Source organism: Myotis yumanensis, unplaced genomic scaffold (assembly GCF_028538775.1).
Source record: "Myotis yumanensis isolate MYYU_CA2020_CCGP unplaced genomic scaffold, mMyoYum1.0.hap1 SCAF_4, whole genome shotgun sequence".
Taxonomy (NCBI): Eukaryota; Metazoa; Chordata; class Mammalia; order Chiroptera; family Vespertilionidae; genus Myotis; species Myotis yumanensis.
This window is the reverse complement of record NW_027223755.1, coordinates 56058267-56076569: the sequence shown is the minus strand read 5'-3', so window position 1 is coordinate 56076569 and position 18303 is coordinate 56058267. Positions and strand designations below refer to the sequence as shown.

At 36.1% G+C, this 18303-nt stretch overlaps 1 protein-coding gene across 2 annotated transcripts in view; it reads left to right on the top strand.

The window, feature by feature from the left end:
- CHD1 (chromodomain helicase DNA binding protein 1) overlaps window positions 1-17956 on the top strand; it is a 77413-nt gene extending 59457 nt beyond the window's left edge. The window contains exons 29-37 of one of the 2 annotated variants that reach the window (XM_070412380.1): window positions 1024-1146; window positions 2993-3118; window positions 3580-3852; window positions 4202-4342; window positions 5501-5679; window positions 10808-10904; window positions 11896-11947; window positions 12457-12667; window positions 15886-17956. In XM_070412380.1, the coding sequence (XP_070268481.1) occupies window positions 1024-1146; window positions 2993-3118; window positions 3580-3852; window positions 4202-4342; window positions 5501-5679; window positions 10808-10904; window positions 11896-11947; window positions 12457-12667; window positions 15886-16231 (1548 nt within the window). In that variant the 3' untranslated portion in view covers window positions 16232-17956. The remainder of the gene's footprint in view (window positions 1-1023; window positions 1147-2992; window positions 3119-3579; window positions 3853-4201; window positions 4343-5500; window positions 5680-10807; window positions 10905-11895; window positions 11948-12456; window positions 12668-15885) is intronic. The other variant, XM_070412381.1, reaches the window with a different exon arrangement.
- Window positions 17957-18303: the final 347 nt, after the last annotated feature.

Here is an 18303-nt window from a genome sequence, read left to right as displayed (position 1 = left end):
AACTAGATTATTCATGGGCAAAAAAAGATTCTGAAATCTTTTATATTTTTGTATTGTCAAACCATGTTTAGGATTTTTGATGATTTGATATTACCACATTAATGAAATAATTTATTTGCTTAGAATGGAAACCACTAAAAGCATTGCCTTATTCTTATCACTTAAGTTCCCTTTTTATATTTTACTTCTTCAGACAAATGGGAATCTTGAAATACTAGAAATTTGTCATTTGCTGCTTTGAAGCAAAACTAGAATCCTACTGTAAAAGTTTCCTCACAGTGCCTGTTGTGGGTCATCTTCTGGATAGATGATACCTTGTATTCTAGGAAGTTTTGTGTACTTTATAGATCATATATTATAATGAGAAAGAAAGGAAATCTAAGAATACCATAATGTATACTAATAAAAGGGTAATATGCTAATTAGGGCAGACGTCTTCCAGACAAAGCTGCAGCAGCTGCCTGAGGCTTAGGCAAGCCGCGGATGGCGGCTGCCGCTACCAGGGCCGGCCCAAGGCTCAGGCAGCCCCGGCAGCTGGCAGTGGCTGCAGCAGAGGTGTGATGGGTGTGTCGCCTTCCCCTGATCTGCCGGTTTTCTCCCACAGGGGACATCCCCTGAGGGCTCCCAGACTGTGAGAGGGAGCAGGCCAGTTTGAGGGGGACAACCCCCCCCAGTGCACAAATTTTCGTGCACCGGACCTCTAGTGTTTAATAACACTGGATGCTAAATACACTGTTGTATATTTGAAAGAATTTTTTAACCTCACACTGTGTATTCTCATTTTGAAGAGGGATTTTTTTCTCCCATTGTGTATTTATTTAAAATTCTTTACCAGGAAAACTAATCTTTAGTGTGTTATAGATATTAAAAAATGTATTTTTCATTCTAAGTTTATTCCTAAATATTGAAAGAATTATAATTTGTTAGAGAATTGTATATATTTAAAAAAATGAATAAGCACTTTATAGCTTTAAATTTTTTCATCTTATTAAAAGCAAACTGAAAAAATTAATTACTTTTCAGATTCTTCCAGATGACCCTGATAAAAAACCACAAGCAAAACAGTTGCAGACTCGGGCAGACTACCTCATCAAATTACTTAGTAGAGATCTTGCCAAAAAAGAAGCTCAAAGACTTTCTGGTGCAGTAAGTTAAAATTCAGATGCTAAAGAGCAGTTTACTTTTAAGACAAGTCTAGCTTACTGGTTGCCTTAGACTAGCAATTTTCAACCCTTTTCATCTCATAACAAACATAAACTAACTAGGGGCCCAGTGCACAAATTCGTGCACCTTGAAAGGAACTGTGGGCCGTGAGGCTATGATAGGCACAGGGGTGGGTGTCGGCCCATCCTCCATGCTCCCGCCGGGCCCCTCCCACTGCGGCCCTCAGTCCCCTGTCTCCCGGCAGCCCTGCTCCTGCCACTCCCACACGCTGACAGTGCCAGCCCCACTTGCACCCTCTGAAGGCACGGAGCAATTGGAGCTGGCGCCAGCAGTGGGTGCAAGTGGGGCTGGTGCCATCAGCAGGTGTGAGCGGTAGCTGCTGCCCTGATTGCCCCTCAGGAGCAGGGGGAAGTGGAGAAGCCCTCGGGTGATCAAGGCCAGCAGTCGGTGTGAGTGGGGTTGGCGCTGGCGCTGGCAGTGGGTGTGAGCGACAGCATCAGCACTGGCATCGGGTGCGAGTGGGGCCATTGCTGGCAGCGGATTTGAGAGGCGGCTGCCGGCCCCAATCTCCCCTCAGGAGCAGGGGGAGGTGGATAAGCCCTGAGGGGCGATTGGGGCCGGCAGTGGGTGTGAGTGGCAGCTCTGGTACTGGCAGCAGGTGCAAGCACCGGGTGGGACTGTGGCGCATGGGAGCAAAGAATTTTCAGTAACCACCCGTGGTTCGCCCTGATGTCAGCGACCAGTGCCCTGCTTTGGTCTGGCACTGCCACTCACCTGCTCCACCATCCCACCGGCTGACACCCGCCATGTTCCATGCACACTCCCTGGTGGTCAGCACACATCATAGTGAACGGTTGTTCTGGTTGTTCCGCTGTTCTATTTGCACATTAGCCTTTTATTATATAGGATTGCTAAAAAATATACTTTGTGCTGATCTGACAAAAAATTAGGTATAATTTTTATTCATTCACACCAGACAGCTATTGTTGTGCTGGCTGTTGTCATTTTTATATCTGACAATCTAAGGAAAAAGAGTTAAGTGCCCATGACTACATAGTCCAGTATTGCATATTTTAAAAATTCTTGTAGCATACCAGTGTGTCTCTTGCAGCACACCAGTATGCCACTGTACACCGGCTGAAAACCGCTGCCCTAGACAGACATCTGTGGTTAATATGAACTTACAAGTATAGTTTCCCATAATTTAGTAGTGTCACTTGAATATGGTAATATTTTGCCTTAAATTATCTCAGCATTCATGTTAACACTAATGAGTCATGTCTTTCAGAAGTGAGATCACATTTTTTCTTTAGTATTTAGAGAGGGAGTGGGGGCAACTTGTTTAGAATGGAGTTCTTTTTGAAAGGTTAGGCCTCCATTACTGTGTTATTTGGAGACATTGGAAAGCTTGAGGAGTAGCATTAAAGATCACTGAGCTTATTTATGAGGGCCTCCAAAAAAGTAGGAAGAAGACACTAGAAGAGGTGATTGGAACTATAGAAATCTTTAAACATTACTTATGACCACAATGTCATAATTACATAAGTACCATTAAAAATAATTTCTAATGCTACTCTGGTAGCATTGAATTTAGTTGAAGATAATAACTTAGGATGGGAAAAACCCTCCTTCTGTTTCTCTCTACTTCATTTTTATTAAGTTATATGACATTTGTTGACTTTCTAAGCTTGGTGTATAGCTTTTTACCAACAGGTTAAAGATTGAGTAAAACTATTCGTTTCTTAAGCCTTTTTGATTCAGTATTTAAGAAGCTTTTTTTATAAATGGAATCTGTGGAATTGGTTAGAATAAAAATAATTATTTTTAGGGAGGTTCAAAGAGGAGAAAAGCAAGAGCTAAGAAGAATAAATCCATGAAGTCTATAAAGGTGAAAGAGGAAGTAAAGAGTGATTCTTCTCCTCTGCTCTCAGAAAAATCCGATGAAGATGATAAGGTAAGAATGTGTTTTAGAAAAGCAACCGTTAAATAGAAAGGAACATGGCATGTTTTGGTATGTTTTACATTTAAAATTTGAACTAAGACCTGAAATTTTATTTTTTAGTGCTGAAATTTTCTTTAAAAAATAGCTTATTATGCAGTCTCATTTACAGAACAGTATTTCACCCATCCAATAGAATATCATATATCATTAGAGAGATAGAGCGAAGATCCTTCCTTTTCAAACATTACTATTTGAGTGAGGTTCTGTCTCCTTTAATTTTGTTATGAATTTTGAATGGGACTGGCTTACATTAGTTTTTACAGGAAGGTAAATATTGCATGTGTCATTATTAATAGGATTCTGGATTATTTTTCAGAATCTGCATACATGCAATCCTAGTCATGCAAAGAAAAGAAATTTAATCTTTGTCAAGATTTGGTTAGTAATACATTGGCCATACTTGCACTTTCTAGGATAAGGTCACTTCTTTGAAACATCCAAATAAAAAAATTAAAACAGAAAGAGACAGTGAAGAAAAACCTGAGCCAGATGTTTTTATAAAGGAGGAACCAGAAGAAAAGAGGGAATCAAAAGAAAAGGAAAATAAAAGAGAACTTAAAAGGGAGATAGAAGAAAAAGAGAATAAGAAAGATATAAAGCAAAAAGATTTTAAAGAAAAGAGAGAAAAGAAAGTAAAAGAAGCTATAGAAGCTATGCAGAAAGAAAAAGACATAAAGGAAGAAAAGGTATGCAAATCATAATGTAAAATTTAGAAAGTTACACAATCAGCTTATTTATATTTTAGGAGCATAAATTGCCTATCACCCTACGTTAGTCTCAATAACCGAGTTCAATTCATGTGGGTATCTTGTAGAAGAGAAAAATAGGTTTGAATCCTTTTTAAAATTCCTTACCTATAGGGTAACATTACAGAGTAACCTTATTTATTCATTTATTTATTTTTGTTTTCTCCAAATAAAATTGGGGAAAGATAAAATAGATAGGGATATTAAAAGTGAATAAACAGTTGTTTTTGGAAGTGTTGATCATTTTACCTTTGTTATTGTTGGGTTTTTATTTTTGCTTTTTCTTTAGTTGAGCGAATCAAAATCTGATAGCAAGGAAAGATCCAAGAAATCTTCAGTGTCTGATCCTCTAGTTCATATTACTGCAAGTGGTGAACCAGTTCCCATATCCGAAGAATCCGAAGAACTGGATCAGAAGACATTCAGCATTGTAAGTAGTATACCAGCAGTCACCAAATGGTGGTCCGTGGACCACTAGTGGTCTGTGAGGTCCAAAAGGTTGGCGACTGCTCTAGTAGGCTGTTATTAGTAATAATCCATATAACATTTAAATTGCAGTTTTATTCTTTGCTGCTTTTAATTTAAAAATGTCTTTGAATTTGTTGCTACTGCAACTCAGCTTGTAAAAACAATATATTTGAAAGGTAATTTAAATTTAGATTCAATTTGGAAGAACTTTAATAAATGAAGAACTCGAAGGAGAGGCATTTAAGGACTACTTAGAATGAACTTCTTTTCTCCAAGGATAGAATTTGTAGAATTTAAACCATTTAATTTCTGAACCTGTAACCTATATGATACTGCTTCTTATCTATAGTGAAGGAGTAGCTTCTTTTTTAGCATTTTAGGAAGTATAATAAAAACAAAAAGTGAACATTTAAAAAAATATACAAAATACAAGCCCTAATGTTTTATTACTAGGTTCAGTAGGCAAAAATTGCCCTGTCAAATTGATATAAAGAAGCGGTTCTCAACCTGTGGGTCGCGACCCCTTTGGCGGTCAAACGACCCTTTCACAGGGGTTGCCTAAGACCATCCTGCATATCAGATATTTACATTGCGATTCATAACAGTAGCAACATTACAGTTATGAAGTAGCAACGAAAATAATTTTATGGTTGGGTCACAACATGAGGAACTGCATTTAAAGGGCCAGAAGGTTGAGAACCACTGATATAAAGGTTTCTAAAATTTCTGTGCCTATGCCCTGGAACCAAGTGCAGGTTCATAGACTACACTTGGAGTAACACTGGTCTAAAATACATTGGTTTTATATGCTACCATGCTTTTCATCATTCCGTGTTTAAGCCTGCTTAGAATGGTTTGCTCCAGTGTAAAAAGTACCATTTTTACAAAGATAAGTAAAATACAAAGTTATTACTCACACAAAGACTGATAATGAAAGCCTTGCTTTCCAAAGAATCTGAGGTGGGAAATCCCTGGCATTTAAGAGCTGTGAGGTGATATTTAATGGTTACTTTAGCATTAAACAGTGCTATATTTACTCATGTAAATATCATTGAAAGAAGATCTTTGTTGAATTTATGTTTAATACATGTATTTGTGTTTTTATTTTCCACTTTAAAAGTGTAAAGAAAGAATGAGGCCTGTCAAAGCAGCTTTGAAACAACTTGATAGGCCTGAGAAAGGCCTTTCAGAAAGAGAACAACTAGAGCATACTAGACAGTGTTTAATAAAAATTGGTGACCATATCACGGAATGTCTGAAAGAATATACAAATCCTGAACAAATCAAGCAGTGGAGAAAGTAAGTAATGTACTTTTTAGGAAGTGTTATATTTGTGGGTATGTAATAATCTGTCTCTTATATTTCAATTTATTTTTCTATTTTTGAAATTTAGTAACTAATGTTTAGAGAGGTAACTTGAGGATGATTATTTTTACTATTTTCCCTTTAAAGCTTTTTTATTCGTGAGTGATCAATTAATTATGCATCATGATAATCATACTTGGTATTTCTTAAAAATCTTCACAATTCACCAGATTATTCTCAGTAGTATCTTTAGAAATTGGTGTGCCAAACAGATTTCTTATTATTTAAGTATACTTAGCAATTTGTCTTTGGGTTATGAGTATAACACCTTGTAAAAATTAATATCCTCAAGCAATGTAAAATGGAGAATTCTCCTTTATTTTAGAAGCAGTAGCAACACAGTTGATCTTAAAATTGTAAAACTGAACTGCTATATTATTATACAAATCACGTAATGATTACCAGATCCAGATCAGTGTTAAATCAAACTACTAACAACTTGGGAAAAACATAAAATAAATACAAAAAAGTCCCTGATAGCAATACAGCTATACATCAAAACAAAAAAAACGGTAATATATTTCTGGAGGAGTTATTGTGATTACGCTAAAATAAAAAAAAATCTACACTTGTTCCTTTTATCCTTAAATTCAACCAGGACCCATTTTAGGGAGAGGAGATAGGAAATTGATCATGTAAATTTTGCTGTCACGTCTAAAGAAACTAAAGCCATGTATGGGCAATAATAATATCCTTAAGTTGTGCCTGTAATGACATGGAGTAGTCACTAGAGTTGGCAGCAGAAGATCTGCTCAGTCCCCCTCTTGGCTAATTTGGGGCTTTATGACCTTAACAATATTTCAGAGCCCCCAGGTATTATATTATCACTGGTGAAATGATAACATCTGTATTTGAAGCTTTTTTTTTAAATCCTCACCCTAGGATATTTTTCCCATTGATTTCTAGGGAAAGTGGGAAGGAGAGACGAGGGGGGGGTGAGAGACACACATACATCGATTGGTTGCCTTCCACAGGCACCCCTACCAGAATTGGGGAACCTGCAACCAAGGTATGTTCCCTTGACCTGAATCAAACCTGACCCTTCAGACCGTGGGCCAACGCTGTTAACCACTAAGCAGAGCTGGCCAGCGCTGTATTTGAGGCTCTTTTTTTAAAATATATTTGTATTGACTTCAGAGAGGGAGAGATAGAAACATCAATGATGAGAAAGAATCATCAATCGGCTGCCTCCTGCATGCCCGCTACTGCAGATTGAGCCTGCAACCCAGGCATGTACCCTGACTGGGAATTGAACCGCAACCTCATAGCCACACTGGCCAGGTATGAAGCTGTTTATAAATTGTAAGGCGTTACATATTTTCCACTTATTGAATAACTGGAGGCCCAATGCACGAAGATTCGTGCAAGAATGGGCCTTGCTTCCCCTGGCTGCCGGCACCGCCTTCACTCCAGCCCGGAGCCGCCTTTCCGCCTTCCCACGCTGCCCAGACTCCCGGAGCGGCTGGGACGTCGCGGAAGGCCCCCGGTCGCTCGGTGCCTGCATATGCAAATTAACCCGCCATCTTTGTTGGGTTAATTTGCATACTCCTGATTGGCTGGTGGTCCTTGTGAAGGTACGGTCAATTTGCATCTTTCTCATTTATTAGCATAGATAATAAAATAAATTGTGAGGAATGGGAGACAATAATTCTAAACTGCTATGTTCATATATTCTAGCTTAATCTTTTATTTTTGGTTGAACTATATATACTGACTGGAGCATTAACTATTTCTTCAAATACCATAAAACAATTATTTCATCCTTTTCAATTCATCTGACGATTCCCAAGCTCAGAGCCATAGATCAAGAATACAGTCAAGTTCAATTATATATTTTAGGCTTTCATGGGAATCTGTCTTTTTACATTGAAGATCCAAAGTTAAATTTTCTGTCGTTGGCTCTCAAACATGTTCTTGATTGTCACTTAGCTGTTGTAAAATTGGGAAAATAAAGGAAATGGAGTGAATTATTCTTACAGCTAAATTTCGTTAATTTAAAGGATTATACTAAACATCTTTCGTACTTTTTAGTGTAAAGGAGCTTGGTTTCCATCTGGAAATATTTCAGTGTGCTATATTTTGAAACCTTATAATTAGAGTTCAGAGTTTTGAGGTTGTAGAGAGGGAGAAAATCTATTTTACTTGCTAGAAAGATAGTAATAAATATCTTGTTGAAATTATATAGTGACTAATACATATATGCTATTTCAGATTTAGTTTATAAACACAAATGGGGGCAGGGAGAGAAAATCTCTAAAGCAAAAGAGACTAGTAGCCAGGAGACTGACTTCTTTGTTTGTCTTGACCTTCAAAGGTTTGATTCTTCTTTTTACCCAGCTGAGCAACTTACCTTTTTGTTTTTCTTCCACTTAGTTCTTAACCTTCCTTGACTTCACTGATAATCGATTACATGGGGAAATGTAGTCTAGGCAGCGGTCGCCAACCTTTCAGACCTCCACCGGTTGGCGACCACACGTCTAGGGCAGTGGTTGGCAAACTGCGGCTCTTTGGCCCCTTGAGTGTGGCTCTTCCACAAAATACCGACTTCTGCGCATGGGCCACGAAGTTTCAGTCGCACTGTACATGCGCGTCCGCACGTGGTATTTTGTGCAAGAGCCACACTCAAGGGGCCAAAGAGCCACATGTGGCTCGCGAGCTGCAGTTTGCCGACCACTGGTCTAGGGAATGCTTCTCAATTTTTGGACCATTTCTGACCTACCCCATTGTCTATTAAAACTCTCTGTTGGTAAAAGAACTTAGGCATTGTGAAAAGGCAAAACAGAACTTTTTAAATATGTTTAGGGGTTATAAAGTATATTAATTTGTAAAACTCAGCAAGTGTAAACTTAAAAAATTGTGCATCTTATTCTATGTACATTTTATTTTTAAAAGAAAATAAGCAGGTATTCAGTAGTTAATGTTATGCATACTGAAGTATTTAGGGTGAGAAATACCAACACCTCCATTTGTCTTTGAAATGCAAACAAAAATTATAATGATTGACGGAGAGATGGGTGTATTTGAAATGATACATCATAGAGCAAGCATAGTAAAATATTAATAATAGAATATAGGTAGTAAGTATGTGGGTGATTGTTGTAAAATTCTTTCATCTTTAATGTATGTTTGAAAATTTTCATGAGGTTGAAAAAAATTAAGAAACAAAATAATTTATGCATATGTAGTTTGAAAGTGTCCCATTAGTTTAAAATAGCCTGATAATGTTAGTCTTGATACTTTAATATGCTGCAATTTATTTCAATATCCCGATTTTATAGGCTATAAGATATCGCTCACTATAGGAGCAGATTTTGAGAGTATTATGTATATGTGTGCCCATTAACTATGAAGACATAGTGACGGCTCTTTAAATTGCAATGCTTTTTTACAGTCTTATTTTTGTAAAATTATAGGCCAAAATATTGATGAAAAATAAGTATCGTTATATGTTGCAGTTAAGCAAACAACCTTCACAAACTAAATTGATAATACTAATGGTAATTCAATAAAATTTAATAGTAACTTAATAAAATTTAATGGTTATTTAATAAAACACAGAAAGCCACAGTTGACTTAACACTGATAAGAATTCATCTAGAAAAATCACCAGACACCCATCTCTTTATGCACATGTGCTTGGATAATACTGCAGTTAATTTATAACTCACAGACTTATATATTCCAAAATTTACTAACACATAGCAATTTCTTAGTAGTTTACTAGCCAGCAGCTATTCTTACATATCAATGCCCAAAATCACAAGGCTGAGAATTACTTATTTTAGTGGAAAGCAAATTAGGAGCCCTGTCTTCTAGCCTTACTTAGCTATATGAGTCACTTAGCCTCATTACCTAATTTGCTTGTTTATTTTTAAAATTGGCTGCTATTTTTATTATGCCTATTTAAAGGTTATTTGTGGAATTAAATAATAGGAAAGAGCTATGAAAATATAAGAACACTTTAATATACCTGTTACCAATAGTATCCCATGCAAGGCTTTATAACTTAATGTCTGCTTTGTAATGATAAGCAATAAGTGCTTGATATTTGAAAAATGTGTCAGCCATTTATAAATCCCCAAGTTAAGTGCTTTCACATACTTTCTCTCATAAGATAGAATGAAAAGTTATTTTCCAGCTAAGAATTTTTGCTTTCTACGACCATCTTCCTGCAACCAGTGTCATTGGAAGATGGCTTTCTTTTGGGAAGTCATTATTCATACAGAGGATTTTATATATATGTTTTTTTTTCTTAAAATTGATTGATTGACTCATTAAAGATGTTGATGTTGGCTAATATGCAAAGCTCTATCATTGACTAATTAGTAATTTCTTTACCCTGTTTATATAAGCAAGTTTCAAGTCATACTTTATAATACCTACTGAAAAATATTTAAGAAAAAAATTGTGAATTTTTAAAACCATTACTATTTCAGTGGTAACAGATAGACTCAAGTGTCACTGATTATGAATGACTGTTTAGGAAGCTGTGTTAAGAAGTATTAGTAGGCTGCATCTGAATTTATTATGAAATACTATGATCAGTTACTAATTCTTGCCTTGGGATGGCAAGAGAGGTCTAAAGACTCCATGTTGTCCATAGTATGTAGTGTCCGGTCATGTTATTCTCATGACCATTACATTACAATTATAAAATGACAGTTGTCTTCTAAAGTATTACTTAGGGCCCTTTTTTCACAAGTGATATTATCTGATGGTATAATTGTTCAGACTAGGAACATAGCTTGTTCCTTTTATAAGTAATCTGAATCACATTATGAGTCCTTTCCTGATTTGTAAATTTGCATCTCTGGTTTCAAATTAGGATTGATTAGTACTTTTCATTCCAAAAATTATAAAATGAAGGGATTTGGAAGAGAAATCAAACTTAATGTTTAGGTTCATTTAGAGTTTTATCCATATATGAAGTTTTAAAAAACACTAGAAATAATCTCCTTAGGCTTTATTACATAAAGGGCAAAGTATGTGTGTTTGGGTGTTTCGGGGATTATGAAAAAGCTAAATATTTTTCACCAGACTAATTTGCCTTTTTTTCTTCTAGAAACCTGTGGATTTTTGTATCTAAGTTTACTGAGTTTGATGCAAGAAAATTACATAAGTTATATAAGCATGCTATTAAAAAACGGCAGGAATCTCAGGTAAAGTAATGCATCATTTTTTTTCCTTATTTATGTTACCAAAACTGAGACATTCTTCCTTAAAGAAGAATTCAGTTAATAAATGTAGAAGGAATGAACAAAATAGAATATTACCACTAGAGTACTACATTAAGAACTTTTGCAGGTAAGAGCTTCTGAAGGAAGCTAAAATTAGTGAACAAGAAATGAGATATTAGCATTGTCTAAAAGTATCTCCTCTAAGATGTTTATTAATTACAAAGAGAAACAATAACATTTAGAAAAGAAACCTGCCTGACACCACTGTAAATAAGTGATTAAAATCACCAGTGAAATAAGACATATTGACATCATGAACCACCTGATATGATGCACTGAGAAAGGTACATCACTTCTGTGGTTTGCATAACCTCAATCTAATCATAAGAAAATTCCAGACAAATGGCAAGTAAGAGATATTCCACACAGTAACTCTATAGTACTCTTTAAAAGTGTCAAGATCATGGAAGACAAGAAAAAACTACGGAGCTGTCCCACATTGAAGGAAACTAAGTTAGACATAAAATCTAAGTGTCATATGAAGTTCCAGATTGGATTCTGGAGTGGAAAAAAGATCTTAGTGGAAAAATGTAAAATTTGAATGAAGTATGTAGTTCAGTTAATAGTGTTGTATCAATGTTAACTACTTAGTTTTGATCATTATGCCATGGTTATACAAGATACTAACATCAGGAGCAGCTGTAAGAAAGACCTATGGGAACTCTTCGGTATTATTTTTGCAGCTTTTCTGTTAAGTCTAAATTTATTTCAAAGTCAAATTTTTTAATGTCATGTGACAAATAGTATATGATTTTTTTAAAAAGGTACCTGCAAATGCTACATATATACATTCTAGTATCTTATGTAAGGGCTTCTTTCAGCCTCGAGGTTTTCTTTTTAGGGTCCCCACCCCTTTTTTGTAATGGTTTATTATACCGCTTAAAAGATTCTTACATATGTGCATTTATTTTAGCAAAATAATGACCAGAACATCAACGTGAATGTTCAAGTGATTAGAAATCCAGGTAAGTCAGTCTTACTAATTATTTTAAAAAGTACATTTAAAAATTCTTTTCCTTTTTGGGGTTTGTTTTAGATAATACATAACCACATTATTATATTGAATCTATTATCTTAATTATCCTTTTTTTGCTTATTATTAACCTTTCCATAAGTCACCTTTTACCAGTTTATAGAAATTGTAGGTAATTGTTAAAATACGATAAATTATTAAAATGATAATTAATTATTAATTTAGAATGTAGTAATGCATTTTTTATGCACAAGAATCACAAAAGTATAGTCTGTCTCAGAAGGAAATGGGCCTTATATATTTCAGTTGTGATTTTTCACATTTTGGAATAAAGTGACCCCTTTTGTAACTCTTAGTACTGCTTTAATAGACCATTTCTAAATGCTTTAACTACCTGTATTTGGGAACTGATTTTGTTTAGTTGGAGTTAAGACAGGAGTTCTTACAATGTAGCAGCAAAGTTAAAGTCATTAACAAAAGTTGAATTTTTTAATTTAACAGATGTGGAAAGATTAAAAGAGAATACAAATCATGATGATAGCAGCAGAGACAGTTACTCTTCTGATAGACACTTATCTCAGTATCATGATCATCATAAAGACCGACATCAGGGAGATTCTTACAAAAAGAGCGACTCTAGGAAAAGGCCCTATTCTTCTTTTAGTAATGGAAAAGATCATCGTGATTGGGATCACTACAAGCAAGACAGCAGGTAAACCTGACAGTCAGTTCTTAAAGTTTGCTTATTCCTGTCTTTCTGTTTTTTATTTTATTATATTTGACCTTTTTATCACTTCAAACATCAAGTAATCAAACAAGCCTTATGTGAAATAAAGGTGCTTATTTATAAATAAGAAAAATATGAATTCTAGTACTTTTTGTTAATATTAAGAACTGGATTTTTCTATAAATTTTTTTTTAATTATAAATTTAAGATCAAAGTTTAATAAAAAATGAAAGTATAGGGAGGAACTGATGAACAAAAACAAATCCAGAGACAGAGAAGCATCAATCAGACCGTCAAACCTCAGAGGGAAGGTAGGGGAGGGGGAGAGGGAGGATAAGGGGGAGAGATCAACCATAGGACTTGTATGCATGCATATAAGCCTAACAAGTGGACACAGACACCAAGGGTCTGAGGGCATGAGTGGGGGGATAGGGACACATATGTAATACCTTAATCAATAATGAAAAAAATTTTTTAAAAAAAGAAAGCATAGGGAGTTCTATAATTATGTCAAAGATTCATTGTTGGTTTTGGAGAATATTGGCTTAAAAACTCTTCAAAATATAATTCTATATAATAAAAGGCTAATATGAAAATTGTTCCTTTGACCGGGAGTTTGACCAGGGGGCAGGGCCGGCCGGCCAAACACCCATGGCCTCTCCCCCCAGCCGGCCTGGCCCGATTGGCCCCAATTGGGGCAGGCCGACCAGACCCCACCCGTGCATGAATTCGTGCACTGGGCCTCTAGTCTATATATATAATAGCCTAAGCGACCGTTACAACCGAATGATTGGAACGACTGGTCAACCAGGCGCACACTGACCACCAGGGGGCAGACGCTCAACGCAGGAGCTGCCCCTGGTGGTCAGTGCGCTCCCACAACCAACCTTCCCTGGTCCCTCCCCCCGCTGGTCCCTCTCCCCTGCCAGCTGGCCAACCTCCCGTGGTCCCTTCTCCCATCCTTACCCCCTCCCCAGCACACCCTGATTGGCCCAACCTTGATTACGACTGGATGAGACAGCCCCAATCATCCCTGATCACTGGCTAGGTCTAGGGACCCCACTCTTGCACAAATTTGTGCACCGGGCTTCTAGTAAGGTAAAATAAAAGCTTGATGGAATATGGCTGAAATTTGATAGAGTTCTTTATTACACTCTATTTAAAACTCAATGGGAAAAATTTTATTTGAAAACACCTTATTGCCAAAACCAGTTTGGCTCAGTGGATAGAGCGTCGGCCTGCGGACTGAAAGGTCCCAGGTTCGATTCCGGTCAAGGGCATGTACCTGGGTTGCGGGCACATCTCCAGTAGGAGATGTGCAGGAGGCAGCTGGTCGATGTTTCTCTCCCATCGATGTTTCTAACTATCTATCTCTCTCCCTTCCTCTCTATAAAAAAATCAATAAAATATATTAAAAAAAAAAAAATTCAACATAGGCCAAACTTTTAAAAAAAAAAAAAAGAAAACACCTTATTGCTGTTAAATTTAATCACAGCATCTGAGATGGTCCTGAAATCAGGATGTTTTATTTGTGTACTAGAGGCCTGATGCATGAAAATTTGTGCAAGAGTAGGCCTTCCTTCCCCTGGCTGCCAGCACCAGCTTCCCTCGGGTACCCGGGATCAGGGCTTTGCTCCAGCTGCCCCCGGCAGGCACCCAGGACCCAGGCTGCTTTGCTTTGGCCGCCGCCGGCAGGCACCCGGGACCCGGGATGCTTCACTCTGGCTTCATCCGGATGGACGTCTGGAATTAACACCCGGAAGGATGTTTGGTCTAATTAGCATATTACCCTTTTATTATTATAGATTGTTTTGGGTTTTTTTTAAAGCCTTTAAACAACCTGAATATAGTGACAACATAATATGTTTTGTTCCTTTATTAATAAAAGAATATTTTTACTAGTTAATGATCATTACCAGAAGCAAAATAAAAATGAATAAAAGTAAAAATGAGAAAGAAGTCAGTAGACTTTCTTTGTATTTTAACTGTGCTCACTGCAATAATTTCTTCTCTCTGAGAAGCACAGTCACATTATAAATGCATAATTGTAGAATAGCTCTTAAAATTAGAAAAGGGCATAAAATGAAAAGACCATATTTATAGTAAATATTTATAATGTCATAGGCTTATAGAAACAATTTATATTATCCTATCTAATAAAAAGGTAATATGCAAATTGACCATCACTCGAACACACAAGATGGCCGCCCCCATGTGGACACAAGATGGCCAGCAGGGGAGGGCAGTTGGGGGGGGGGGCAGGTCGGCAGGGGAGGGACGTTGGGGGCGACCAGGCCCACAGGGGAGGGCAGTTGGGGACTATCGGGTTGGCAGGGGAGCAGTTAGGTGTTGACCAATCTGGCAGGGGAGCAGTTAGGCGTCGATCAGGCTGGCAGGGTAGTGGTTAGGGGGTGATCAGGCTGGCAGGCAGAAGCGGTTAGGGGCAATCAGGCAGGCAGGCAGGCGAGCAGTTGGGAGCCAGCAGTCCTGGATTGTGAGAGGGATGTCTGACTGCCTGTTTAGGCCCACCGGGATCGGGCCTAAACAGCAGTCAGACATCTCTCGAGGGGTCCCAGATTGGAGAGGGTGCAGGCTGGGCTGAGGGACCCCCACCTTCCCACCCCCCATGCACAAATTTCATCCACTGGTCCTCTAGTTTATAATAAGGACCTTTCATGAACCAAAAAACATCAATGTTCAATTTATTAATCAAACCTCAGGAAAGCTTTTAAAAGACATCAGCAAACGAGTGAAAATTCTAAAAGTTATTTCATAGACTGCATTTTAGAAGTTTTTATTTTTTTGTGCTTAGAGTCTCATATAAAAAGGCTCTGATTTCAAGTGTATTCTAGATAGTTGTTGTTATCTTAATTCTAGCTTCCAGATAATTAAGATGCATTAATACAAAAGATGCATAAAATGAAAAGTAGCAAACAACATAAAACCGGCTTGTGAAATTAGATGCTATCTGAGGTGGTCTGTATGGTTCACTTTAGTTTTATGAATCAAATAGTTTTTCAAAAGCGCAGTTATTTCCAGTGATTTTTAAGCTTACTTACGAAGTTTTATAGTGAAACACTGAACTTTTATACAATTAAAAGTATACTTTAAAGTATTTTGTTTTATTTTTAATAAGATGTTATTCATTTCAAAACATTTAATTTGTATTATTAATTTAATATTTCTGTTTTCTCTTTTGTTAGATATTATAATGATAGAGAGAAACACAGAAAACTGGATGATCACAGAAGTAGAGATCACAGGTCAAATTTGGAAGGAAGTTTAAAAGATAGATCTCATTCAGATCATCGCTCTCATTCAGATCATCGGTTACATTCAGATCATCGGTCAAGTTCTGAATATACACATCATAAATCTTCCAGGGATTATAGGTATCACTCAGATTGGCAAATGGACCACAGAGCTTCCAGTAGTGGGCCTAGATCACCACTAGATCAGAGGTCTCCTTATGGCTCCAGATCTCCATTTGAACATTCAATTGAACACAAAAGTACACCTGAGCATACCTGGAGTAATCGGAAAACATAACAAAAACTGATATTTTGTCATTCTGGACTTTTCTTTTAGCCATATATCATAAACCAACACAGTAATTGCCTTACATGACTTGAAAGATATAAACAGATCTTCTATCAGTAGCAGTATTGTTACTTCTTTCCAGGATGCAAGGTCTATTATCCCAACAGAAGAGAAAATATTTTTATATTTAAGGATTATGCTGCACTGTGCTACAAATATTGTAGTACTTTTTTTTTTTTCTTTTTTAAAGAAATGAAAAATGTTTACTCTTACAGGGACCTCAACACTGCCCTTCCATATAGGCTGGATAAACTGTTTTTAAGTCAGTGATTTTAGACTGACCTCCATTTAAATTATGTTTGTATATGAACTTTACTCTGACCTGTGATCATGTTTCAGGAAGGAATGAAAGAGAGTTCTTTTCTTAATAAAGAAAAAACACTCAAGGATTTTGTTCACTTTCCAAAGCTACTTGTTTACATTGTACACTGCGACCACCTTGCCGCTTTTCATCACAAGCTTGAATATTTAAATTCTGTACTTATATCTGTAAAATAGCCAGGAACTTCCTGTTTGTGATCTATTATTATGCCTTTTTACATACACAAAAATTGACTGTAAATTATTGTAAATAGATTAAATGAGCTTTCCTTCCTTCCCTTTCTCAGGCTTTTTTTGACTGTTCCTTTCCCTACCAACTCAGGCCTTCTTATTGTTTAAAAAAATCAGTGTAACAACACTTTTTAATGATTTGTCTTGATGGAATCATTGTTTAGAATGTAAAAAATGGGGAAAGGGGCTACTTAATTCCATTAGTCCTCTTTTTATATTGATTATTTTATTAGATACATGTTATTTCTTTCCTTTTACATTTTTATTTTATTTTTTGGTCAGTAGTGTGTATGTAGTAACAAAATGGTGAGATAATATGTAAAATCTAAACTGCATGCTCTGGAAACATTTTCAGATGCATTTGGTTTAAAAGGGGTAAGTGTATGAACACTTTCAGAATTCAAAATGGCCAAAAGTTATTGTAAATCCATTTGTTTTCCCTTTTCATGTGGGCAATAATGTCAAATGTGCTATGCAGTCAGGTAACATTTTAGATAAACTTGATTGACTTTTATAATATAACTGTTACAATGCACACTGATTGTATATAAAAACCTTATATATGACAAATTAAATTTAAGAAAAAGGATATGTGGGCTCCTGTAATTTTCTGCTGCATTTTTATTCACTCATTTAAGAAAAAAGGCACTTAACTTTTTTTTTTAAGTAGTAACATTTAGCTGCCAGAAAATGGATATTTTGGTAAGCAGTTGAATATAGTTAATGTGTAGCACTACAACTAAATCTATTTGGAAGACCATATGAATCTATGACGTAAAATTTAGGTCATAGGAGTTTTTGTTGGCCTCTTTTTGGTTTTCTGCAGATATTATTTCAAAATGCCTTATATTTATTCATAGATTTTTATTTTGTTATATTCAATGGGAATTTTTGACTCGTGTAGCATACATTTTTGGATGTGTGCTGTAATGTAACAAATTTGAATCTTTGACAAATATATTGATATATTCCAATAATATTCTTAAGTGTGTCCCTATTGATTTAGGGTGGGAGCAATCTACAGAAATTTGTTCATAGATGTATTTTTAAAATATTTTCTGTTTATCCAATTAGGTCTAAAATTTACCCTAAGGGTACAAAATAAAGCTTGCTTTCCATTTTGTTGTTTTTTTAAGCAGTGATTCTTCTTTTAGATAGTTACTCTGAAGAATGATGATCTTTTTCCTGATATATCTCATAACATGGGGAATAATTAAATTTTTAAATATCTCATTTATAACCAATATAAAAGTGATAAAACAGTTCAGTACTGGTACACATTTTTTAAGCTTTTTCACTGTTTACCACACTTAACTATAAATGATTATTTATTCCATAAGATAGCAGTGAATAAAAAAACGTAATGCTTAATGAGGATTAACACAAAACAAATCAGGGTTGACATTTTTAATTCATCACTTTGTAGTTGGGACATTTGGATTAGATCCTATTGTGCAAATTTCATAAAA